We start from the raw sequence: 27,760 nt of genomic DNA, 5'->3' as shown, positions 1-27,760 counted from the left end.
TCAAGTAAAGAACACATTAGAAATAAATAGTAAGTTGGTCCATAATGCATAACATTTTGATATTGTCAGTGCTGAGGTGGATCAGTATCACAGTGCTCCTTTTGGTAAGAAACAGGATGGGGAGGTACTTTCTAACTTACTATTAACTAAAGAAGGTGCTAACCAGCATCTACTGGGATTAAACTTTTTGTCTGTTTGTTTCTTCTTCATTTTTAAATTCTGACCCTGTGTAATTTGGAGTCCTAACAAGCTGGTTAACAGCTCTCTGGTCAATTATTGTAATTAAAAATGTATTTCAGGATACTTGGGGTATTCTAGGAGAGCACTAGAGTTGTGTCAGCTTTGAAAGGGTAAGAGTTTTTGTGGCTTTCTGGAAAGAGATTTGTCAGGCACAACTGATTTCATTTCCTGAGGAGTTTTCAAGACTAATACAATTTCTGCTTATGTAAGCTCATGTTTTCCAAGTTACCTTGGAAGATAATGTATAATTTACTCAGCTAAAGATTTGGTTAATAAATACATCTGAGGGTACAAGAGTTATTTGTTGGAAGGTATTTGATTATGAGCCATATGCCATTGTGTGCAATGCTCAGGGGCACTTACCCAGCACAGCTCAAAACCACATCTCCCTGCAAAGCCACCAGTGGGAGGCATGCACCTTCCAGGACACTCCACAACACTTCCAGCAGTGACCCGAAAGCAAATACAGAATCTTTCCTGACAAAATCATGTATGGATTTCAGCTGGTGGGTCAGAGAAGTGATGATGACAAGCCTAAGGCAGTCACATGGCCAGGTCCTACTCACAGGAAGTTGAACCTGTTTGAAATAACTACGTTAATAAAGACAAATGCATCGTGGTGCAAAACTGAAGAAGTTCAATTGGCTGGACTTACTCAGGCAGAAGATTGAAAGTTACTGGGTTGCAGCACATTCAATACCTGCACAGGAAGAAAATGATGGTTGCTAATAGGTGCTTTAATGTAGGAGAAGAAAGCACAACACAAGAGGTGGAAAGAGGAAGAAAACAAAGGGTGTGTGTTTCATGCTGAGATTGTTTGTCAGAAGAAATGGCAATGGAAGAAGTTTCTTTCTTCACCTGTTCCAGACTGGTTTGTAAGACACTGTGTAACCAAACACAACTGAGGGCACAATGTGGGTCAAGGTGAGATGATGTTTTGACATATTTTGCCTTTATTCTCTAAGAGCTGATTGTTTCCATGGAATCAGGTTCTCTGTGGGGTAACGTCAGCAGAAGATTTATTTTTGGCAGGGTTTCTGGGTAGTTGCTGGCTGATTTCCAGCAAATCAGCTGCCTGATGTCAAACTAAAGCAGTCTCCCTTCATGAGGGTGATTGTGTATGAGAGTGAAATAGCTGCTCTCATTTCTTACTAAAGTCACCTGTTGAAACCTTTCCAAGAGTGCCTGAATCTGAAAAGAAGAAGAAACTATTCTATTCTTCAGTGACTGAAATGGTTACAAGGACAAGAACAGTTAAAGAACTCTAGCTGTGAAGGTGAACCCAAAGCTCTGATGGAGAGATGTAATGGACTAATCTCAGGGGTGTGTTGGACACAAACAGCTACAGCCAGTTAGGACATACAGCTCAGCAGAGTGGACTTCACAACTACAAAGAAATCAGACACAAAATGGGTGTAAGAATTAGTGGGTTGCTACAGCAAATAGTTGTAGACTTGCTGGAAGCTAATGGTGTGAGATCTGTATTAAGTGTTTCAAAGTGTTGCCTTCACTCCAAGGAGAGGTATCTGCACAGAACAGAAATCAGTCAACAGGGTAGGAGTCATTTTCTATGGAAGTGTCTAAATAGATGAAGAGAAGGTGAAAGATGCCATTTATTGAAGAGTTTGTGGATCTTGTTTGAGTTACAGGTGGACTTATGAATGCTTCCCATTCACATCTGTGCTTGTTTTAATGGAAAATCATACTGGTGGAGATGATGGGCCAGTTGCAGAATCTTCAGTTCCACATGGACCAGGAAGTTGCAAGGGCACAATTGGTCAAGAATGCTTTGTGAACCCACTCCTGTGCTGCACTTTTTGGCTAGTCACCTAATGCCTTTTTTTCTTTAATCAGGCATTAGGAGCAGGTTGATGCAGGTTGTGTGGATAAGGTGAACCTGCCATGTTTGGTGTATTTTCTGTGATGTTACCAGATTGCACCCAAAGCAGTGTGAAAAAGGTTGGATCTGAGGGGTTATCAGGGTAACTGAGGCACAAGAGATTCTAGATCCCTGCAGGAGAGTGAGAGGTGGTTTTCAACATCTGAAGTTGAACTGAGGTTCCTAGGATAGCATTAAACAGATGAAAGCATGTTCACCTGTCAGAGTGCAGGCAGAGTTGCAGCATCTCACTATCCAGGCTCACAACAGCACTGGGCAGAGCTGGGTACTGTGGTGCCCAGGCCTCCCAGGAGGACTCTCTGGCTTCGATGCACAGCTCTGAAGACACAGCTAGCTTGCTGCCAGGATCTGCTGCTTGCTTGAGGTCCTCTGCACGTGCCTTCAGTCTTCTTGAATTTGCCTTCTAGACTTGCTCATATTTACCTGAAGTAAATCTGGTCTAGGAATCAAGACAAATTTGGGAAGTAGTAGAGAGATGAAATAGATGACTGGACCATATGTCTGGAGTGAAGATAATCCCTCACCTCCTAGGAAGCACAATAAAGTTTAATCTGTTTTGTCAACAATCAGTCAGCATCAATGCAAATGAGCTAAGATCCAAACCATTGGTGGAAGAAATAATGCATTTATGTTATAAATTTACGAGATTGAAAGAATAGTTTATAAAAGCCTAACTGGTATCCCAGAAGTATATTTTTCCTAGTGCTTTGCACCTAGGCTTAGAGTGAAAGTGCAGAACAAAAGTAATTGAATGAACATTTCAGCAATGTCTCGATGTCAGCTTGCCTGCTTGTCACCCTCATGTGAAGGCTGCAGAGGTATGAATCTACCTTGAAATTAAAAGGAAGAAAGTGCATTACAAGGAGTAGACTAAATTATTTGTGTTAATCTCTTTTGGATGTGGTATCTTTTAAAGCATGCAATTCAATATTTTGTGCACATCGTAGCATAATGCGGAATAACTAAATCAACAGTTTAGGCCATATTTTATTTTGAAATCCAATTTAGATTATGTAAGATTGTGAACGGATACATTTCAGAATAATTTTCTGGTATTTGGTGAAACCCGTGAACAATGCAAAACTGTGAAATACATGCAGATGTTCCCAGATATTTGTGGGAAAGTGTATCTGTTGTTAACAGCATTTTTGTAAAGTCATTAAAACATTTGTAAAAATAACAAGCATGGTCTTATTAATGGAAATTGGCTTAAGGGTAGAAAACTAAGAGATTTGCACAGTTAAGGTGTAGTACTCTAGCCTTCCAAAACATGCTTCAAAACTGGCAGTGTAACTGCAAGTAAATTTTGAGTTAATAACCTAATGCTTGCCAGTGGTTTCCACATTCCTATCTGCCCTATTTGCTGTCAGACCTCCCATGCTTACATCTCTGTGCAATTCTATTTTCTCACTCAGTGAAGGGAGAAACTAGCATTGCTTCATCCCATCTCACATATGTGTATCCAGGTTAAACAAGAATCCCTAGTTTCATTCTGCCTCAGAGCAGGTAGTTGCCTGAAGAATGTAAGTGAAGAAGGCATGTCCTCTTTGTAGTCAGTGGGGACAGAAAGGCTCTTCCAGAGGTCAGTGCAAATGTTGGAGTCTGTGGTGCTTGCCTGTCTTCTCCATTTGCATATGACATTTACCCTTCTGTGTGCTGGTGAAGTTTTTTAGCCACATTTTTAGCTCAAAACCAGTCAGTGTGATAAGCTATTAAAACAATAACTGTTTGTTTCAACCTTTTGTAATAATACAATCAAACAGCACAAAGACAACCTCCCTACTAAAACAAATAGTATTTAAAAAAAGAAGATTGTATTCTGTTTCTCTTTCCTATTTCTTTTTCCAGCTTCCATTGTCCTGCAGAAGTGGTGGTGTCATATGAACCCCTGTTTGGATGGAGAAGACTGTAAAGTGCTACCAGACTATTCAGGTTGGTCTTGCAGCAGTGGAAATAAAGTCAAAACCACAAAGGCAAGTACAGAGATGGCCTATATTTGAAGGTGGCAGTCTGCTGATAGCACTTGCTCATTGCATTGCACCTGCAGGTGTGAGCACCTGTACTGGACTCCTCAGGGTTTTGGAAAGGGGTGATTAAAGCAGTTGTTCTCAGAGGAAACTGCTGGGTCAGAACTATCCCTGCTTCAGTCTTCTGGAAGCAAAGAAACTCTTTCATTGTGACCAGTGCTAGAGGGGTAATCGTGTTGCAGGATGAATGCTTCCATCTGCAGACATGGATCCAAAGTCTTTACCAGTGTAACCTAAAGTTAAATTCCTGTGCTACTGGAAAGCTCTTTAGCTTTTGAAAGCAGCAGCCTGTCTTGGAAGATGTTGAGAACCTGCAGTGATGTCAGTGGGAACTGTGGGATGCTGAGCACCACTGGAGATCAGGCTGCTTCAGATAATTTCTAATTACAAGCCATTATTTTTTATTTTTTTTTTTAACAACTTTGCTGTGCCATCCTATTTCCTAATTAATGGCCAGCAGAGTGACAATATTGTGTCCTCTGTCTGCTTAACAATCTTAAATGAGTTCAGTGCATTGAAGTTCAACAAGTCATAGCAAAGTGCATGGCTAAATATATCATAAACCTGGAGCCTTTAGCAGGCAGTAGCAAGGAAAAACATACACTTAGCTTTTCCCTTTACAGCCTCTTCTAGTTGGGAATGAACGTTGTTGATCAGGTTACAGTCCGAGTTAATAAGAAATACTGACACCAAATGTTTAATAACAGCTGTTTAAGGAGTGAAAACTGTGCTAATTGCTGGATGAAAGAGAAAATCAGATGATTTGGGTAGCTGTGGTGTGGTACTAGTGGTCCAAAGCCCAGCTACAGGTGTTGCATGATGGCAGGCTTGCTGGAAAAACCTGACCAAGCCAACCAGCCTGAAAAACCCCCGTTCTTGTATTTAAGATCAGAGGAATTGTGACCAATCAACATTATTTCTCAAATCCAATGATGCAGTCTATAGTGTGCCTAGGTCCTGCTGTTCTTCTGTGGTGGATGCTATACCTGAAACTTGACCTGCACCCTCTGGAATCAGTGTAGGTAAAGGGCAGGCACTTACTGCAAGCTGTACATCACCCTCAGACTTTACATTTTTTCACAGGCACTGACCTCTAACTCCTCATATATAGATAAGGGGTAATGTTGCAGCATCACACTGAGGGGTGAGACTGGTGAAGTAAGTCTAGATATTGAATAAGACAACTTCATCTCTGGACATACCAGAAGAGAGCTGGTATTTATTTTTACCAAAAGGGCCTTACTGGAAAAGAGTAAACTGGGATTAAATATCCTTAATGCCTTCAAAGCATACTAGAGGGCAGAAGACAGAATTTTATGTTGGTGTTGATGCCTGAAGGCCTGAGGCATCAAGTCCTCATTAATGCATCTGTCTTTTCTTTCCTATGAACAGTTGTCTTTTAGTTCATGGAGGTCAACTGAGCACAGGAATGATGTAGCCTGTGTTCATGACTCTTGCTCTTAAACAGTGAAAAGGGGCAGCCTGAGTCAGAGAAAGTTTACAAATAGAAGGGCAAATTTGGCACGGATCATTTATTTTATTATCCATGACAAATATTCCAACCAGCAAACTACAGGATATGGTCATGCCTTCTGATGAGTTTAGAAATGTCTTTATAAAGCTTGAGTGGGACAAATCGTCCTGCCTGCTATTAGACCTGTGCAAATTCATCAACTCTAGTGAGTTTGTGTGAGTCTAACAGAGGGCATAGTGAAATAACATGAGTGTAAATGCTGTTTTGTTAAACTCTTCCTCTACTTTTCTGGGATGTGGACTAATGCATTTTGCACTGATTTTTATCTCATTCAGAGACTTCTTGAGGGGCATGTAATTGAAAGGATAAGCAAACACCTGGCACTTGTGCTTAGATGGGAGTTGTTCTACTGTACTGCTGACATGAGAACTCTTGATTTTGTTTTGTTTTCCTTTTGCTGTCCTGTGTTATTTTTAGATTTGAACATTTTAAGGTAGGAGGACTGTATTTTCTTGTGCATGAGGTTAGCAACAGCATAAGGGAGAGCCTGATTTTGGTTGGAATCTTGAGGCACTGCAACAATATGAATGTAGGTACAAATAACAAAGTTAGTGATGAAGCTTTATATTGAAACAACACAAGAGAGTTGTAATTTTTAGCTAGTGATTGACCACATTGGAGAAGGGAACAGACAGACTTACTTAAAGGGCAGCCTCAGTCCCTCCCTTTTTAATTGCTCTGTGCTATAAATTCTGCCATTATTTTCTGTATGCGTTTTACGTGTGGATAATTCAGGGAAATAATTGCTTTTATGCTTTAAATACTTTGATTTTGACCCATAAAAGCTTTTTTCCATGCATTTACCTGTGTTTTTAGGAAGTGGATGTTGAAGAGTAGCTGTTGGAGGCTGGGGTTTAACAGAGCTATCTGCTCAGTAGTAGTGACATCATACTAACACTGAGTTGTACTCCTGTAGTAAGCTGTTAGTATTGTACCTTTTGAGAATCAGTGTGAAAGAATGAAATTTGCCTTCTTTATTGGTGCAAATGAGAAAGGACATGATTTGTCCAAGGTTTTGTGGGTGGGATTCATTGTGCCCAGCTGCAGGCATGTTTCCATCCAAGGAATTGTTCAGTTGTTTAGGGTTCTCCAAAGTCACATGGGGAGAAAGGGGTGATCTCACAGCCTGCCTGTGTCCATCCACAAGAATGTTCCCACAGGTACTTCCTTCTGTCTCCTGTACCTTAAAGAAGCCCTGGATGACAGGCTTACATGGAAGTGCCTGCTTGCTAGACAGCAAAAGCTGTGCTGCAGAATCTGTCCTGGCATCTACAGGAGGCATTTTGCCAGCCTTTGTGGATGGTTTTCTTTGGCTACCAGCATATAGTCATTGTACAAATATAATGAGTAATGGTAATTCCAGAGTCTAAACAAGAACTTGTAGCACAGACAATATTGAACTGGAAGGAAAATATCACAAAAAGAAAGTTTCCCTTGTTAAAGGGAAAAGGTAAGTAAGATATAACTTTGTTTTTTATTTTTAAAAATGAGCCAAAGATTTGCCCAAACTCAGCTCAGTCAAAAAGACACATATTCTGTTCATTATTAAAACTTTAGATAAAGAGGATTGTATGAACTGTCTTATCTGACTGTGACCAGGAGTCCAAACTATACAGCAGCCTTTGTGCCTCAGTGCTGAGATACTTAAATCAGAAAGACACAGCAAAACCCTTGTGGGCAATTATAGAAAATGTACACACACATTAAATTCTTCTGATTTAATAGGTGACTTATGTCTAAAATGTGAGAGTTGAGATTAATTTCGTATTACATATTTTTTCTATGTTATGTAGCAAAGATGATCTCATTACCATTTAAATTTCTAATCAATTTTTAAAGCTTTCTAAGACCCTGGGATCACTACTAGTTGGGACAATGACTTCCACACATTAATTATACACAGAAAGAGGAAATGCCCTTTAATCAGTTTTAAGTCCTTTATCTTTTAATTTTGTGAAAATATTAAAGTAATTTAAAGTGTATGAAGCACAGGAGACTCCTGATGCTACTCAGTACCTAGGTGAGTAGTTACTAGCTGAGTGGGACAGTAAAAATGTGAGAAGCTGAAGAGCTCATACCTCTTACATCAGTTACCTCAGGGGAGGAAATAAAAACTTCTCAATGCTGAGTGTCTGCTAAGTTTTGTAGCACTCGAGACACTATAGAGCAGAGCTGACAAAGCTTTCCTCCTTGCAGGCTGCTTATTCTCTTTGATTTCCAGGATGGGAAATCTGCCACCACCCCTCCTCCCCGTGTAGCCAAACTCGGCGGGTTTGTGCAGTGTGAGTGTGCACTGGGGCTTGCACACACCTCCCTGAGCCACAGGGCTGAGTGTGCCTGTGCCTCTAAGGGCAAGAGGCCATGGGTTCCTCTGGGGGAGGAGCTGTCAGGGAATGGCTTCTGCTGCAAGAACAATTCATGCTCTTTGCAGACCATGTTCTGTCTGATTCCCAGCTCCCTCCCGCTGGGAAACGTAGCAGTTTGCGTGAATGGTCTTTTGGGATGTAAGTCATACATTTGTGCTGTAGACACTGGTGTTGAAAAAGATGCTAAGCAAAATAAAGCAGAGGGAGATTTCTATGAGGTGTTGGTGGCAAATTTAATGGTAAATGGCCATTTTAAAATCTGCAAATCTCCCTTCTGATAATCAGTGCCAGAGTAGATGATATTTGCAGGTAGATTCTGCTTTGTGCAAGGTGTAGAGGTATGGCTGGGGCAAGTTCATTCATGGTTTAATTAATGTGTACGGTTTCTTTGCAGCAACAAAGCACGTGTTACCACCCTTGTTTGCCTCTGTGTAGGTAACTCTTTCATCTTCTTTCGTAGGTAACACGGTAGCAAAGGATAAACCTGTGGGTCACTACCAGAACAACGGCATGTGCAACTGTTGCTTGGCTGTTACACAGAGACCCTCTTTTGTGATGATGCTATTGACTTGATTCTTTGAACTTGCAAAATTAGTCAGCAAAAAGGACAATCTTCTGCTCTTTTCCACTGTGGCTGCAGTTCCTGAACCTGGATTTTGCTATACAGAATTGTACATTTTAATTTCACAAGAAAAACAACAAGGAGATTTGGTTCTACCTGAGATGCATTTTGTGTTCCCAAGGATCTGACACCTGGCAGAAGTTCCTAGAAGCACACACCTGAACTGTGGTGCATCAAGGATGAGACTTTCTAAATGACATTAAAATATATAAAATTGTTTAAAATGAGTTTAGATGATGAATGTAACCTAGGGGTCATAGAAGGCAAATGGACATGGATTATCTTATAGGTCTTTTCCAACCTAAATGATTCTATGATTCCATGGATTTATCTGAAGTACTTCTCACATACAAGACAACATAAAAATACAAAGCTGATCCCAATGCTAAGTGAGTTGACAGGACACTGTTAGTAAATTATGTCTTAGTGGTTTTTTTGGCTGTGATGTAACTATCAAGGCTGTATGAAGGTGAAAAGATGGAACTGATAAATCAGTAGCAATTATTGTAGGGCATACTTTGGTTCTATCTGTGCAATTAGATTTCTTTCCTTAGATAGTTCTAGGTAGTTTAACTTTTACATTCATAAGTGGTGGCAGGAATGCATGAGGAAGGCACAAAATTTGAAAGTAGACATAGCTTTTCTTGTTCTAAAATAAATCCTTTCTCTAGGGGAATTACAAAGTATACATATTCCTTGCCTCTTTGAATCTAGATATGGAACAGAATTTAGCCATTAGCTAGAAATATTCAGATGCCTCAAAAAAAAGGAAAGCATGCTTGTACTGCATGTGGAAGGCTTACTGGAAGGAGGGTAATTTGTTTGGATTTTCATAACTTTGGTTATATCCTAATAATTCTTAAAATTCATAAGCAAAAATCTAGATAAAAGTGAATCTTCACTTTCAATTAGTTCTTGCTTAGAAGTATTATAATAATGAAATGTCCAGTTCCTTGACAGACTGAATTTCCAAGTGGTTACATTTTGTGACACATAATTGTTCCATATTATTGTCGATGCATTTCATACTGTTTTTCTTATTTGCCTGTTAGTTTTTTGTCGTCAGGCTTCAGAAATAGAACAACAGTTATTAGAGGTAAAGCTGTAGCCATTTTGTTCCCCATTACATCATTTTGGGACTGAAGATGCATTGAAACAGACTGAAATGCAACCATGCAGATGGCTGTCATGCAGATGAACTTTTACTGTCCCAGCTGCTGAATTGGTTGTTATGCTTTATGTAAATATTAGGGTAACAATGTACATCTAATTTTTATATAGACAGAAAAGGGAAAAAAAATATTGAGTGTGTTGTACTAATTTAGGTTGTTGTGCAGAAGCTTTGTAATTTATGGGAAATACAGAATCAGCAGTGTGAAGCTGTTCAGAGTAATAATGGTTAGGTTTTGGTTTGCTAGAGTGAGTGGGAATATTCAGCCAGGTAATTCCACTGAAGTCAGTGATGGGAAGATCTGGCCCTATGTATTTTCATTTTAATTGCTCTGCTTTAGTTCACTTTCAATTATGTATTTGATTACAGCTGGGATCATAGTGGTCATTGTACTCGGTGATAAGTAAACTAGAGATTTTCAGCTCTGTGCTTGGACAGCTGAACAGTTAATAGACTGTGCTTGCCCTAATGAGCTCTACATTCCTAATATTTTTCCATTGTTTCAATTTTCTGATTAAATTTTAAGATTGCCTTTACTATTTCTACCGTTTCTGTGCATATGTATTCAACAATATCAACAGTGAAGGTCATTTTCGTTTACTATTTGTACAATGTTGACCCGTAAGTGGAGTTTATTTCTTTATTTTGGTAAGTGCTCTACAAAGGCAGAGTAAAAAAACATTGCTGAGATGTTCTAAGTGTAGAAACAAGAGTTTTAGAGAAAAGTTATGATTCTTCTCATTTTTGAAGATAAACACAAAGAAAATAAGTTACTTGTCAGTGGCCATGCATTGGACTTGTGGTGGAGTTGAGACCAGAGCCAAAACTTCTAATGAAGTCTTTCTCATTAAAGTCATGTGACATACTTACCCAAAAGGGCTACACTATGTTACGTGCTGTGCATCAGCCACCTGGAAGGTGTTTTTACTGCCATTGAGGAAAGGGAAAACTACAACACAAGTTTGATAGCATAGGATTATGAAATACAACCCAAATGAATGACTTGCCTCTCTAGGTCCTCATCCCATGACAAAGTTTTTATATTCCGAAAACAGTCTCATTCCGGAGGATCCTGGCTTGATTTAAAGCTTTTCCTGGCTCATTGCACAAATGCTGTAATATATGCCTGTCTGTTTTTCAGAGGATTGCTGCTTCTTCTAATGCTGTTGTCTGGCATCTGACACCAGTGTTGCCCTTCTGCTGAGTGAAAGCAAAATTCAAGTCTTTGCCAGCAGCTCTGTTAGTAGAACAGAGTCCCAGATTCTTGGTGTGTTCTCTATGTAAATGTCTTAGTTTTTGTTTATCTGCTTGTTCTAGAAGAGCAGTTTTTTTCAGCAGCATACCTGCAATCTCTCAGAAACCTCAATTTGCATCCCACTGTTATGCCTTTATGAGGCTAAAACCTGTGGGTCATCATGTCCAGGCTCTGTCTGGGCAGGGACTCTCTCCTGCAGTCTGGTTCAGAATGTAATCCTCTTGGTCTTAAAGTGGCAAAGCTTTACCATACCATTTCTAACAAGGATTACTGCAAACACTCACTCCTCTGATGAGACATTATTCTAATATCCAAGCTGAACCGAGTCATGTTGTGAATATGCCTTTAACTTAACTGTGTCCTTTTCTCCCTTCATTAGGATGACCCTGATGCATTTTCCTTCACCCAGGGGACATTTCAATAAGCATAAAATATCTACAGCCTCTTAATCTCCCTTTTTTCTCTGCCTATCTTTGTAGCCCTCTGTGCATCCCTCACAATTTAGGTGAATCTTTTGTTGAACAAAGATTGCCAGAATCATGCACTTTATTTGACATCTGCCTTTGCCAGTTTTCCAGAGTGTCATTAGCACTTCCCTATCCCTGCTGCAAGTACTTCACTGTCTCCAGCCTATGTTGCTTTTGGCTTTTTCAAAGCTGCATCACACTAGGAATTCACAGTCAGCAAGTGTTTGAGTAATATTCGAGGCTTGCTTTTTGCAACTCATGCCTCCTTGCTGCCAGCATATGTTCTTACTGATTCTACCTTGGAGAGCGGCCTTGAAGTTTGTGCAGCTGAATGTCACCCAGTTGCTCTCCCTGCTGAGGTCACAAGGTGCTGCCTGTTCCCTGTGCCAAGGTTTTCTTTGCAAGGCCATGGTTGAGCACTATCAGGACTGACTGGTGAGGAACTCCATCCTATCTTGTTTTGAACAGAAAGTGCCATTGTTCACTCTTTAGCCAGTTCCTTACCACCTTCCTTATCGTCTTCCATTAGATAAAGAAATATCTGTGGTATAAAAATAAATGCTTTGATATCTAAACTCGATTAATAGAGTTATCTTTATCTAGAAAATAAATTAACTTAATAGAAATCTCTTTAAGGTTTCTCTTGCATCCTACAACTCTGTTAAATCCGTGATGGATTTTATTTGATTTTCCATATACCTCTAAGTCTGTTGTCTTCAATGATTTGTGTTAGAATTTGTACCTAAGGAGAGTGAATAAAAATTTTACATTTGCTGTAAATTTTCTGAAGGGTTAGTTCACAGCAGACCTACTACAATAGACAATGTCTTTGAAGACTAACAGTTTGCTTGCAGACTTAGCAGATGCTGAGGTAAGAGAACACTTAAGACTTCTGTCATAACAGATGCTTCTGTATCTATAGAAATACATATGATCCTGTAACAAACTTTTAACTATTTAGGATAAATAAGTGCCTCTAAACTGTAGTAATATCATTTAAGGGACTGCTTTTCCCCAAGCCTTGCATTGTGATAATAGTTCTGAGCTGTTCTTATGGGTATGACTCAGTTACCATATTTTTCTCATTTGGATGGAAATTCACAAAGGTAATTGGTTAGAATAACAACCTTGATGAGAACTTGTGCATTATATAAAGTACTGTAACTTTATTATTGTTATGAGGACAGTGTCACCCACCAGGAGAAATTAATATTGCTATGAGAACAATTCAAGGGGCATTCTGCCCTACTCTGTGTGTCTGTGCCATTCCCATTTAATACTAGTAGAAATTATGAGCACTCAAAAGAAGAGCAGTTTGGGTAACAGAGAAAAAGTTTGCTCATCAGTATCATTTGTACAAAATGATCAATTCAGTTTTGATAGTCAATTAAATTTTGCCAAAAAAATTGCTACAGGCTACACTGAACCCAGAGACTCAAGCCTATGAGATGCCACTGGTGCATGCTACCAGCCCAAGGTGGGGACTGGAAATGAATACAGTTTTCTGGTCCTTTGAGATGTAAAGCTTTGTGAAAGGTGCAGAAATGAGGGAGAGTGGAAAGTAGAAAGTCAGCTCTGGCTTCACTCTTCTTGCCTACACCATCCAGTGAAGAAAGAAGATTGTGTAGTCTGTCTTTGTACCTCTTTCTGAGACTGAAGTTCAGAGACTTAAACATCTCTACTAGCCACTAGTTTTCATTCTGGAAGGTATGGTCAGATCACAAGTGATTAGGCAGTGCATCTAAATAAGGTGCTGGTCTTCAGCTGAAATGCAGGTACCACACATTCTTATGGTCTCTGGAGATATGAAGTGAGGTAACTTTAGCTGCTGTCAAGGTTGCAGCTGGGGGGCAGTAACTTTTAAAGATATCTTTTCTCTCTCATTTGTAGTTGTCTGCCTTGGCCATAACCTTTGTTGTACCTGCCAGGTAGTGGTTATTTAGAGACACTGGATGATCCAGCACTAGCAGTGACTTCTTCATTTAAGGTAAAAAAGGGTTTTATCTTTGTAAGTGAAATTTTACAGAGCTGACTCATTCCATTTAGATCTTGGTGTTTAGCCACTGGAGACTTGTCAGGAGAGGGATAGGAACACAAATGTTCTCTCTGCTCACTGAAGTTATGTTTCACTTTGTGGCAATCTATGCTGACATGAAGTTACACAGATTGGTAAAGGCGTTTGCACAAAAATGTATAAATTGTAGGAATCCATGGTGCTTTCTGCTCTTTAATGTATGCACTGGGTGAAGCTTTGGTAATCCCACTCATGGCTCCTGGCTATAGAGTCCTTTTTTGTGTTCTCTGCAATTCAGGGTTGTGGGTGGATGCACTTTCTTCACTTTTTATTTTTAAATAATTTGAATAATCACGGAGTTTTTTCACAGGAATGCCTTCCAGTCAGGAAACCTCCTGCTGAGTCTTCTGAGTAGAGGAGAAGTTTGGTTCAAATATGAAAAGAAATCTGAGAGAGGCAAGGTTCATCCAGTCCCACAAGCTATCTCTCCTGGGAGCCAGAAGAGTAACAAGGTGACACTGGTAAGATACCTCTACCTCCAGATATCCCGTATCATTTCTGTACAGGGTTATTAAATAGACTTTTCAAGAACAGTGGACATGTAGCCTTCATCTGCCTGAGACCTGAGAGCCACAATAAATAGTTGTCATGCACCTTAAAGGAGCATCTGCAATGAGAAAGAGATGAGGAACATTGTCAAAATAGAGAAGTAGCCTAAAAGATGGTAAAAATTAGGTACAGAATCTGTTTCCTGTGTAGTAGCATAAAGACCCACTCAAGTTCACACCCTGAATGATTTCCCAATTTCCAGAAATACAATTATTTTTTCTTTACCACATTTTTTTTTGACAAATGTGCCCATTGCTTAAAATTCACTAGTACAAGTGATTTGCAAGCAAAACTGTCAGCTCTTTGCTTACCCTTTCAATTAAGTGGCCCACAAAGTAATCTACTACACTGGTAAAATCAATGTAAAATGCATTACACTAAGTACCAACAAAATAAAATAGGTGCTTTGTAAAACAGCACTTTCATTTGCAGGCCTGAACTCAATTGTCACTTGGGCTCACAGGAAACTCCTGGAGTTGGTGATTTCACACAGGTCCAGAGGAATGCACAGTGAGGGTCTCTAGTCTGTCTTTTGAAGATGTGCCCACAGACAGCAGGAGCTATTAGGAGATCCACGAGGAATATTGCAGGAAGAGTACAGAAGTGGTACTGCCATTATACAGTCTTTGGGAAGTAGTGGGAAAGCTGCTTCATTCCACCCTAGACTGAAGCTTTCATAGCCCACGGATTAGCCCCTGGCCTCAGAGAGGGCATGGGTGTCTGGCAGAGGTTATCAGTGAGCTGAGGGGCTGCTGGCAGTGGTTAACTCACATTTATTTGACAGAGACTGTGCAAGTTGTGATGTGTATTTTGGGTTCTGCAAAGGAGAGGCCATGGGGGTACTCTGCACCCTTAACAGCCCAGATTGACTGGGGGGTGTGAAGTTGAGCTTTATCACCATGAGGTGCTGTGTCCCCAGACACTTTGTACGTGTGCTATGAGACTGTTCTAATCTTCTGATAGCAGGAAAATACAAACAATTGCAAAGGGGATAGGAATTCTTGCAGCAAGGGCTAAAAAGAACATTTTTTGTCACTTAGAGTAGAGCAGACAAGGCAGTATATCCCACAAGACACTAATGAGCCACCTGATGACACCAAGTGCACACCTGACCTCTTGACACATGAAGCGAAGATGACAGATGTACTGTCAAAACACAAATCTATCAACTTCATCATGTAAATCTGCCCACAGATGCTGTACAGTAGAGATCTAAGGGGAAACAAACATTTTAACTTACAGAGTAACCTTGTAAACAGGAACTTTTTACAGAAGACTCCAGTTAATAATTTATAAATTGTAAGCATGTCCTGAGAAAAGGATACTGAGCATTGGGTTTTGGCACTGAATGACAACAGGGTTAGTCCCCCACTCTCCTCAATAATGATGCATTCACTGGGGTTTATTGATATTCATAATGCATTTGCATAAAATCCCGTCTCTTCTCTTTTATATTATTACTTTTGGGCTCTCCCTCTCTTTCCTAACACACAGAGATCTATTCTGGAAGTTGGAAACATCCCAGAGTCACTTTTTTTGCTCTTTAATTAGGTTGGTAAAGACTTTGGTACTTAGAGCATGAATTAATTTTTTTTCTTGTTTATAAGTAATTCATTGTGACCTCTCCAAATGATAGCACTTGCCCTGTGTGAAGACAGTTAATTTTCCAAGATGTGACAAGCATAGTTTTTAATTAGATAGGGGTAATAATGTCAAAAAAAAGTTCTTTCTTTTATGAAGCACAGAGATATTTGCATTATTTTTGCTACAGCTTTTTTCCCCCCATGATTGAAAATTAAACCTAGCAACAAAACAGATCTGGTGTGTTGGGAGTTTATACAGGAGGAAAAATTTTGAGCTGTTTGTTATCTTTCAGGACTCTGCTCACAGAGCTGCATTTGTGAATACAATATGTTTATCCATGATGAATGTATCAATATTTTAGCTTTCATTTTGGAAAAGTTCTGTCCAAATATCTGTACATATTATTGCAGAGACACCCTCAAAATGTAGGTTGGGTATAGAGCTGATTGTTACTGTTGTGTCTTTGCTCCCTTGTTCCCTTGCCTTTTCCCCATTTCCTCACCCACCAGGTTTTCTTCCTCACCACAACAGGTTGTCATCCATGAAGATCATGAAGACCTTCATAAAATTCTTCATCCTGGATTCCTTTCCTGTCAAGCAATGATGAGGATGCTGTGAATCAGCAGGGGGCAAGTGACTGACTGCTGAGACAGAAGATTTTTTAGTGCAACTGCCATGGCCACCAGCACACCAAGGTGAGTTCAGCTCATTGACTGCTCATGGGTCTGGTCACTCCTTTCCCAAGGATCTGCCTCCCATGCCTTGCCCCTCTGCTCGACCTCTGAGAGCATCACACACTGGCAAGGGCAGAGGAGAGAAGAGCAAAAGTGTTTGGAAGAGCAAGGGTAACAGGAGGAGCTGCAGAAATTGATGGACTTGAACTGGGTGAAAATGGAAAGGTGTAGCTGTTGGTCCTTCCTCTTGGCTACATCAAACCCAGCTGTGCACCACATCAAAGCAAGGCTCTGGTTTTGAGCAATGCTGTGACAAGTGCAGTCCCTTTGGGACATCCTTCCTTTGGGAAAAGGCCGTGATGGTCATGAATCGGGAAGGCTGGCTGGGCTGTGTGGTGAGGCTGGGCTGTGCTGACAAGATTTCATGAATGAAATCTTGGTTTATGCATTCAAGCACCCTGTTGGAGTTCTGCAGTCACGAAAGGTACAAGGAGTGGACTTTCCAACGTGATCTAAAATGCCCGTAAGCACCTTTGAAGATATTTTGGTTAATAGTTCTGATGAGGCTATTTCAATCTGTCAAATCAAGTCAGATTTTGCTCCTCCTTTAAAGAGATGTACATTTGTAGAACTATGGTTTAATGGACTGATGGTAATTTTAGAGATGCTACAGTCTGCTGAATTACTACAGGTGCATTGATGAGTTAGACTCTGTAGGCCTATTATGAGCCATTAACGTTCACCATGTCAAGAATATTTCAGCAGAGTTACATTCCTGGGTCATTGATCTGGTGATCCATGGGTGTGAAGAATTAGGTTCTGTCAGACAAACTCTGAAACTGAGGCAGGAACATCTTCTGTACTTGCCACCAATATTTTTTTTGTCTGATGAGAGTCTCCGTTCAAGGATTGCTTTGGAAATTCCAGGGAGTTTTTTAATGAAGGAATGACATTATTGAGCTTGCTAAAGTTGTTCTCCCTTCTTCATAAGTAGCTATATAAGTGAATAAGAAACCTATGAAATGATAAACTAAACTCTTTCTTAATGTTTTCTAGCACAACACAGTACTTTGTGGGGTATGATTCATTATATTCTCAAACCTAGGAAAAAAATAAATCTTTGAAAAATAACAAAGTCAATCCTTTATATTTTTTTCTCTCTTGAATCCATAAATGTCCTGATCTGCATCATGGGTATCAGCTCTCAGTTGATTGCAGGGAGTGGAGAAGCAGAGGACTAGAGAGAGGGTCACCTGCTGGAGAGCAATGCTGGATGCAGTTCTGCTGTTCATCAGTCCTGCAGTGGAGGTTGCATTTGAGACCCAGTTGCAGGCTGTTGCGGAGAGTGACAAGATGGTTGAGTGAAGGCAAATGGTCTTTGAAATGCAGTGGATATCCTAGTGTGTATGTTTATCAATAGAATTTCTGTATGAATGATGGGGCCAAAGGTTTTCAATCAATATCTGAAAACAACTGCATCTTTCTCTGCTTTATTGCTTGTGACAGCAAGGGCTAAGAAGTCTAGACTGTTCCCATTCTGTCCCTGAGGCAGAGGTCCAAGGGAGAAGCCAGACTGTAGTGTTGCCTGGTGTAGATTCCTGCAGCCTGTGGGCCTACAGCTCTGTCTGCTGTGTCATGAGTAGGTGATGTAAGATGTAAGAAGCTTTGCCAACTTGTCTGTCAAATATTGACTGTGTGCAGCTACTGTGAGGCATTACAGGATTTGCAGTGGAAAACTTGGCTGGGTGGTAAAAGCTACATCTATACTCATTCCACCCACAACATAGATCTAGATTTTCCTCATTTCTGTTCTTCTCTCCCTTCCCCTTCTTATATCCAAACTTTATATAAACACACATTCAAAAGGCAATAGAGAGATACTCATTAAAGCCTCCTGCACTGCTGTTGCATGGACAGAATTTTATGAGGGCCATTTTTCCTTTCAAAGAGCATGTTGTTCTTCAAGAACATTAACAGTATTGTGCAGTGGGGGAAGCTCTTCATAACAGCATTTGGATCTCACAGACAGGTGCTGCAACATGGTTTCCCTGGAAGGACAGGCTTAAGGCTTGCCAGCTGCTCCACAGCTGCAACCAGATGCCATCTGACCCAAGGTACCCATCCTCAGAGCCCATGGGAAGCTGTTTGCCTGCTGACACTGCTCTCCTTTACCTGTGGCTGTAAGGTCACATCAAGGCACCGTGGAAATCCAGAAAAGGATTTATTTTTATGCAGTTGGAAAGGGTTTTACATTTCAATGCTGCAGTATGTGTGGCATGGCAAAACTTGCATTCTCACTTTTGCTGTTTCCCTTATAGTTCCTGATGGGATGGATTTGGATCAGTGGTAAATATGTGCTGAAGAAAGCCTAGTGTCAGGAGGGACAGATTTTCCAATTACTGTGATCAGTTTCTGGCTTTAATCAGCCTCCAGCACTGGCCTAGCCAATTTGCTGCAAAGGAACATGGAGTATCCCATATTTGTGTGGCAGGGAAGCACTGAATGCAAAGTGTTGTGTTGCCATCAGGTTGCAGTAAGGAAGAGACAGACAATGCCAGATGAGAAGCAGAGAATCTAAATGCTCCTTGTTTCTTTTATCCCACGCCCCCATCTTTCTAAATTACCTTGATATTCAGTGGTAGATTGAATTTGTGTTAACTGAAGGCAAAATGTAATATTTTATTACATATTATTACCAGCAACCCTTTAATTTTCATTTCTGTGCTAAATAGAATGTTAAATTTGCAGAAGTTTTATTTTAACACACATTACTGGAAATCTGAAATTCATTTATTTAGCTTTATAGGCAAACATGAACTTTTCTTACTTTGTCTTTTTTATTGCTCCAGCAGCCCAAGGAGACTGTCTGCTGTGGCCCTGCAGATGTGTCTGCAAATCTTAATAAATCCTCAAACTTCGCTTAATGTCTTATGTATATTAGTCACATGAGAATTTAATCACCATTTTGAGAGCCTACCATGGGTCATGGTCACAAAAACCATTTCCCTTGGAAATAATTACCCTCAGCTGCAATATAATGTGTTAATAGAATTCCTTTAAAGCAGGATAGCAGCCCTATTAACACTTGTCACTGCTCTGTGTATTTTCAGGATGTCTTTCTTTTCTGTTGTGAAATGGAAATGGCTTGGATGCACAGCTGTGAGCAATGAACTGACAAGTGATTTATTCAGAAGGAGACATCTAACACTCCAAAGGTGGTTGTTTCCTAGACATACTTGGACTGATGCAAGGTCCAGCTCTGCAGCCCTTCTGCTGCAAATTACTCAGGTGAAGTGGTCTGTGTAACTGCTCTCTTGCTGGCTGCTGTTTGGTGTTTGTAAGAGCTGCTGAACCAGGGTGCTAAGCTGCACATGCCAGTAACTGTCTACGGTGAGCTTTTCCTAGTTAAAATTACCTCAAAACCAGAAAATGAAACAGAAGTGTGAGCAAGAGACCTCTCAAACTCCTAGGAGAGCAACGCAAGTGCTGTCTCCATCTGTCCCAGTAATCCTGGACCTGCCTATGCAATGGGGAGCTGCTTCAACTGGTTGGACTGAGGGTGTCCACCCCATGACTACACCAAATGGCAAAGGTGTAAGCTGGTGATGGGCTTTGGGCTGAACTCCTGCAGATGGAGAAAGGTACTGACTCATGTCCTACCTCCTGTGAAAGATGTAAACAATGAGCAGTACAAGTGGTGCCAACAAAGGGGAAAACAGGCAAATAATTTGGCTGGGTGATGGTTCCATGAAGAACAGCATTTATTTTCCATGGCATATGCAATCTTCTTTCACAAAACACTGTGTTCATTACATTAAATTTGAAGCAAATGTAGAAAACACGTGACTGTAGTTCAGTATGTATTTGCATTGCTTTGCTTTTGCAATTAACTTGTTGACATAAAAGTCATTATCTGATGACATCTGGGAACAAAAAAATATGTTGTCTGGGGCAAAGGAATTCTGCCTGTTTTTGAAACAGCCATGAAGATAAACACTCATCTGGCTTCGTGCAAACAACCTGATCACTTCTTTTGGCAATTTAAATCAGCTGGCATCATCTCTGGGCTTCAGACTCCATCCCAGCGCCAAAGGTTGATAGGTAATAAATGTTGAAGTCAAACCTGACCTCATGCAGCCTCCCAGAGCTTAGAAGAAGCTCACAATATTTCAACCACAGCAGGTGCATTCTGTAATCCTTTATTAAAAACTCCTGCCACACACCCCCCCAACATGCAGTGGGGTCTTATGCAGATTAAATCTGACATGCTATGAAGTCACTACAACCTTTTGCTTACTCCTAATTAAATGAAAGAAAGCCAAAAAAAAAGATGAAGTACTTCTAAACAGAAATGTGAGGCAGGTGGGCAGAAATGATTGTGTCATGTTTGGCAATCACTAGGCCTGAAGTTCACAAGATGGGGAAGGTGCTTGACCTACTGTTCTTCCTGTGTGTGTGCTTAAATTAAATCGTAGGCTTTCTGTGAGAGGTAACTGACATTGTTTAATTAAAAACCTCTCTTCTGTTCTACCTGGACTTCTAATTCCAGTGCAATGTGTGGGCACACGGTGCTCTGTCTTCTCAGGGTATAATTAGACTTAGTAAGGCAGCTGTCCTGTTTACAGTGTAAATCCCCCTAATGATAAATGGAGTAGATTTATGGAGAAACCCTGACAGTACTTGAGACAGGGAGAGTAGATGATCTTTGCAAATAGCCAGTGGGTAGAAAGCAAATCATTATGTGCTAATAAGCCTCTGATTGCTGTGTGTTTTATGCTGGGGAAGATTAGAAAACTTGACTTTGCTTTATATTAGTCCTGGCTGCAGAGCTGGAGCACGAACAGGGTTCGTGGTTTTGTTTTGTTTATGGACAAGATTCTGACCTTGTGTCTTGTAGAATCTCTTTGAGAGTTCATGCTATAGTACAAGATTTTTGGTGGTGCTGGTGGCAAAAAGGCTTTAGAATTGGCTAGTCAGCAGTAATATAGGGAAGCAGGTTCAGCACCCAGCAAACCTCAATCAGATGTGAGGCACTGCACAGGTGCTCCCTAGAGAAATAAGAGGACACCTCTCTGTCCCAAAAAGCCCACAGCACTGGGAGATGGAGTACATCAAGGCTGGAAATGAGGAACTGATTTTATTCTTCTTCACAGGTGTGGGTCTGGTTCTGGAGGAGAGCAGAGCACATCAACTGCAGTCACTGACTTCTGATGAGACAGAGTTGGGGGCCAAGGAGGGGGAGGTCATTTCAGCTGTCAGATTTCAGAGACCAGAGACTGCTCAGCAGGGAAGAGATGAGGAACATATGGTGTGGTGGGAGGAGGTGACAGTGGCACTGAAAAGGGAGAAATATAATGAGAAGCAAACTTTTGGTAGGATACTGACTTTAGCAAATGCGGTGGCAGAGGCTGGGACTGGTGAAAGCCTGGCTGTGTTTGCAGAGGAGAATCAGAGCATGTAAGCATGGTGAAACTTGGGGGAGACATGAGTGGTCAAATTTCCTTTCATAATGGATGTGCTTCTCATGTCATATGTCAGCCTGGAAGCCACTGGAATTACAACATTTATTAGAGGAGCATTTTGAAGGATGGATGATCCATGTCCATGAGTTGCTCTCCAGAGAAATAAAACTGGGGGCCTCTGCTGACTACCCTCTAGCTTTGGTTTTAATTCAGGAGGGGACAGGAGGTACATGTCTGGCACACATGATCATGAAAGTACAGTCCTGGACAGATGGACAGGCTACAGAAGATGAGCCACCATTCCTTCCTTTCCCCATCGTGCCTGGGGTGGCTCACAGGGGCCACAGGAGTGAGACAGGAATGGCTCCAGAAGAAGCTTACAAAAGAAGTATTTGCTGATCATTATACATTTCAAAGGAAAAAGCAGTTCTATATTAAATACAATCTGTTTCAAGTAAAAATGTATATAAAATAGTAGTTTAGATTATTTTTTCCCCTACTAATTTACTTATTTTTGAACCATCCTTTCTCTACAAAATGCTTTGATTTAGGTAAAATGGCATTTTCTGATACGTTTCCTTAAAAAATTCCCAGCCTGTTGTCCCTAATGATTTAACCAACAACACTCTTTGGTGACTTTTTGCCAGTATGGTTTTTTTAATGTTTAATCATACTGGAATGCTGTTTAAAGTGGTTTTGGTTTTTGGTTGGTTTTTTTTTTTTTTTCCATTAAAAAAAATAACCTCAAGTGGGATAAAAAGGGATGCAGGGTTGTAAATGAAATGCTCTGCAAAAAGTGAAAGTAGTATTGCAGGTAAATCCATGCTCCACTTTCAGGTCTGAGATGGTAATAAATTGAACACAGAGTATTACACAGACAGTGTCAGATATAAAATATATTCATCTTGTCAGAGAGTGTACTAACTCTCTCAGATTTATGATCAGGTGCACTTAAGTGCTGTTGTTCTCATTAATCTTGATTTACAAACAGTAGCCTTCAGAATGAGGGGTCAGAAGAGACATGAGACTCATAGATGTGTCCCTCGGATAACTCACCTTCCCCAGCTACCGTGGATCTTTCAGTGCCCTCTTTCCATCTTTAATTACTGAAAGGTCTTTAATCTTGTCTGCATAACGGCAGGATATGATGAATGGGAAGGGTTGCCTGTGCTACTCCAAGTGTGGTTTTTAACAGCTGCTGCCCCGTGGATGTTGGTGGGAACAGCAAGGTAATCACACCTACTGCTGGCAAAGCTTGATGCTGAGAAAGTTCAGCAGGAGGGGGATGCTCTGGGAAGGGGAACAAAACAGGAGGAACATGGTTGAGGCTAGTGAAGGCAGCCTTGTGAAAACAATGCTGTTCCTGAAGAAACTGCATTTGGATGTTGGCTTAACATATGTACCATGTGTAAGATCACACCTGCCCGCAAAAGACTGTCCCTTTGTAACTCTTAAAAATATTGGGAGCTGGAAAACCAAGCTTCTTTCAATGCCAATAAACCTAGTACTTCCCCTAGTCAATTCTGGAGACAAATCAATCTTTCTGCATGCTGATTTACTAGGTATGATAAACATCAGCCTGGGCTGAGATGGAGGAGTACTAAATAACAAGCTTCCCAAATCTACTTCATAAGAGGAATGAACAAAAGGATTCACATGAGGGAGCTGCAGAACCTCCAGATGTGCAAAGGTAGGTGTTTACCAAATAGTTTTTAACTTCCTCTCTTGCATAGTGTGTCATAAAAAAAATTGTCAAGGATGGATTGAAGCACAAACTAAGTTGTGTTCTGCACAGTCTTCCTGGTCTTGCCTTTATGTACTTTCTTTGAGGATATGAAGCTGCTGCAGCATCTGTACATTCTGGGAAAAATCAGTGGCAGCATTAAGTGGAATGAAACAGTTATCTGAGGGATGCATTCAAGGTACGAAGTAAATCTACCTTACAGAAATGCTGCCTGAAGTGCACCAGCATCTGGCTTTGCCTGATCTCCACTAGAAAAATATTCCATAGCTATTGATAAAAAGGGCCTGTTTTCTTTACAGCTCTCCAAGATACTTTGTTCTGAGCTCTAAGACCTCTCAAAGGAGCACAGTTGCCGTGGGGGTTCATGGATGGAAATTCAGGCTTTGATGTGGCTGGGTCTTGAGACACTAATTGCTTTGAAAATCAGGATGGTGGCCCTAGGTTGGCATCAGATGCTGACTGGGAGCTACGGGAAAGACTTGAGCACAAACAAGATATGCCCTTGGCAACAAAAGCCACAGGAAAAGCAGTTGTTCCCTGTTCCCAACCAGCTGGAGCTGGTGCACAGTTCCCACACTGAGCTTCAAAACATGTTGAGTTATTATAATCCAGCCCAGAGGTGACAAATTCATGGATTACTGTTGCCACCTAAGCAGCCAGACTTTGCAAGGTGTCAGACCCAAGGCACAACTTTGACAAGTGTGGGCAGGGTGCTTTCCCACAGAGGGGGAGACCATGTTTCCATGAGCTGTTTAAAGAAATCTTTCTTCTCATCCTGCATTTTGGCTGTGCTTGGATTCGTTCACTTCAGCCTTGCTTGGATTCTGTTCAAGCCATCTGCTTCTCTCCAAGAGCTGTTTTCCTGGAGGTGTTCTGGCATGCTGTTAGTGTCAATGGTTGAATCCGTGGAGAATGAGGACACTGACTGTCATTTGAAGACTGCTGGTGACCAGGCCTACAGCACCTCTCCCTCTCGCTCTCTTCCAATCATCTTGCATAATTAGAGAAGAGAAGGAAGGATTATATGGAATGCTTATGGGCTGTTCAAGGAAGAGAGATCAGACCTGTCTTCACTCAGGTTTGCTGGACACTGGTGATAGCAACAATGTTGAGGATGAGCTGTCTACTTCTGGTACTTCTTGTTATTGACAGTTTCTTCAGCCTTTGTATCAAAGGCTCCAGAGTGATTCAGGAAGGTAAGGATGGTGTTATCCATGAGGACATTGGGTGTCAGCAGAGCTGTTTGTGTTGTTTCATGACCCTTCTGTGTGACATACTTGATGTTGGCCAACACGATACAGTTGGCAGGTAGCAGGGAGGTGGTGAGATGACTGCATGTAAGAATACTCAAGATCAAGGATCAGCTTCTGAAAGGCTTGAAGAAACTATTTATTGTTCCAGGAAGTACTTTGAAGATTTGCTTTTTTAACATCTATTTTCAATCCTGGCTTTATTTTTGGAAAAAAGTATTGTTTACTCCTGTTTATAACAGGGCATTTTTATTCTTCACTGACTTTTATCAGGCAGGAAAATCATCAACCTCTTTCACATATCATGACTAACTTTTTTTCAGAACTTGCAATGATCTGGCAAGTGTGAGGGGCTGAGCTTGGCTGGAGCAGAGAAACATAGACATCAGTTTGCTTGTAGGTGAAAGCTTCTTTTCTGGGAAGAGCCATATGTACATGATTAATAAGCTGACACTATTCCACAACTATTTTTTTGCTAGCTTACAGATTCATAAAGTGACCTTCTTGGTAGGTATAAAGGGAATGGATGAGGTGAGGCTGCCTGAACAGTGGCAGACACTATGCAATGAATTTCTTTCTGGGTGGTTTTCTTGCCTAGAACAAGTTGAAGCTTCTTGGCAGTTGTTCTCAACCATGCTGGTGTATAGTTTAACCTCTGGTCTCAGTTTGCACTAGTTATACATACACACAGTGGTGTGCTATATTTGTAGGACTTCCAGAACACAGTATTTCTGATTTAGTATTGAAAATATGACACAAAAATATGTCTGTCTCATAAGAAAATCCAGATAGTAACTAGATTTTCAAAACAGGAATGAGTTTATGCTTTTTCCTATAGCTGAATGTCTCTGTGTGAAGTTTCCACACGGTGGTAGCCAATTTATTGGTAATTTCTCTGAGAGAGTCAGAAGACTTTCTGTTTGGAGAAGAATAACACACTGTTGATCATCGTATTTTTCAGCCTGTTGTCTGTTTGGTTTTTTTTGGTTGTGTTTTTCCCCTCTCTTGTTTTGTTTTAATTCTGCTTCTTCAATGCAGGAATGCTTTCTGCATCTGAAACTAAGACCAGCTAACCTCTCTTCTTCATTTGTCTGGTACGTGATAAAATATATCCTGGAGTGTGAATTAAACCTTTTTGATGAGAGGGAGTAAAGATGAAAGAGCTGTCTTTTCAAGAGTCAAAAGCATCATTGAATCCTGTCTCAATGATGCAATCAGGAGTAAACATAACAACCAAAGAGAAATTCTGTTTAGTCTGACAGGTTTTATTGGCATCTGATCTTGCAGTCAGCTGCTAGAGCATTAGGCTTTCCCCCCCCCCTCTATTTTTTTTTGTTTAATTGTGTTGAAGAATGAGCAACTGGCTTCAGAACTGATTCAACATATGGTGCTGTTGGAAGAAATGCTTTCTGGGGATTGAGAAGGTTTAGGGCAATGATATTCCAGTAACTTCATCCTGGTGGATTCCAGTTCCAGGGCCCTGGAGGGGCTGGCTTCTCTCTGCTCTGCTGGACTTTATCTAAGGAGTTTTGCGTTTGTTCCTTAGTTGGATGCAACTAGTTTAATGAACCAAAGTATACTTCAGAGGGTTGGATGACCTTACAAGGTGACAGAGCCAAATGTCCAAAGACTTTCCTCCCACTGATGCCACTCAGGCCAGAGCTGTGGCTGGGAAGGAGATGGGCACCTCTTGCCAGGAGTAATTATTCAGCAAAGCCATCTCACACTGAACTAGCAAGTGTTGGTAATAACTGCAAATGCACCATCCTTGGTGCTTCGACCTGCCACTGCTTCTCTGTGTATTGAATGAGTGACACTCCTAGTGAGATGTAATAGCAGGTTTTCAAGTCACAAATCTACTTGTTTTTAAAAGTATGTAAAGCACAAATTAACACATATAATGAGAAACGGAATGATTTGTATCCCCAGAACCACTGCTTGGAATGTTTCTTTGTTTTGTTAGATTGGAAAGGCATCAAATTGTTTTATTCATTATTTCTCCCCATAGGATATTTTCCAGCTTTGTGTGTGTTTTGCGTTGTATAGTTTGGAATCTTTTCAGGCTGGAAAGTGCAGACAAAGAGACTCCCAATTTGTTTTGACAGTCTTACGTATTTTACACACTGCCTTAGTGCAAACACCACCCCCAACACTCTCCAATAATAATTATCTTTAATTTGATCTATTCCATGGAGCTAAAATTTATATAAACACCTGTGCAAGGACCAAGCCATCATGAAAAAAATCCTGCCTAAATACAAGTGCAGCAGGATTCACTCCTGGAAATTCTGCAAATAGCTCAAACAAGATTTTTCATGAATAATGATGGTCCTCTGTTGGGATTGGGGGAACAGGCTGGGTAGTATTTTTCAGTTCCCTGTGGGTCTGATTCTGTAATTCACTGCACTATTTTTTTTTTCCAAATAAGGAAGGGTTGTTTTTATAAGAAAAGCTTAGTAACACCACAGCTTTCTTGGGCAGAGAAGCACGAAGACAGGATAAAGAGAAATGCATCAAGGGCCGGAGGTTTCCCAAGAGTTTCAGCAGGATCTGGGTTAGGCTCAGTATGGAGAAGGATCAATGGGACACAAAGGCTGAGCTGGATTTATGGGTGTCGTTATCTAACAGCAGCTTTTGCCTCTCAAGGGCAGCTCCCATGAAGTGTGTGTATTGTGATGTTATAGAGGAATAAGCTATAAACTCATCAAACGTACGGCAGACTGAGGAGGTGTCAGGTGGATTCTTGCTTGGACAGACTCACGAGACCATAGAACAGGTGCAGCCAAACAGCAGCTGATAATATAAGTGCTGACTGCTAACAAGGGCTTCCAAAATGCAGCT

The 27,760-nt window shown here is 40.8% G+C and overlaps 1 protein-coding gene across 4 annotated transcripts in view; it reads left to right on the top strand.

The window, feature by feature from the left end:
• TAFA4 (TAFA chemokine like family member 4) overlaps window positions 1–9,541 on the top strand; it is a 74,938-nt gene extending 65,397 nt beyond the window's left edge. For 3 of the 4 annotated variants that reach the window (XM_051627920.1, XM_051627922.1, XM_051627919.1), the window contains exons 6-7: window positions 3,989–4,072; window positions 8,528–9,541. In XM_051627920.1, the coding sequence (XP_051483880.1) occupies window positions 3,989–4,072; window positions 8,528–8,640 (197 nt within the window). In that variant the 3' untranslated portion in view covers window positions 8,641–9,541. Of the gene's footprint in view, window positions 1–3,988; window positions 4,114–8,527 lie in introns of all 4 variants that reach the window. The other variant, XM_051627921.1, reaches the window with a different exon arrangement.
• The last annotated feature ends 18,219 nt before the right edge of the window (window positions 9,542–27,760 follow it).

The sequence above is a fragment of the Apus apus genome, chromosome 9 (genome assembly GCF_020740795.1).
Source record: "Apus apus isolate bApuApu2 chromosome 9, bApuApu2.pri.cur, whole genome shotgun sequence".
Lineage (NCBI taxonomy): Eukaryota > Metazoa > Chordata > Aves > Apodiformes > Apodidae > Apus > Apus apus.
The sequence above is the reverse complement of the archived record's forward strand: the minus strand, read 5'-3'. Positions and strand labels throughout refer to the sequence as shown.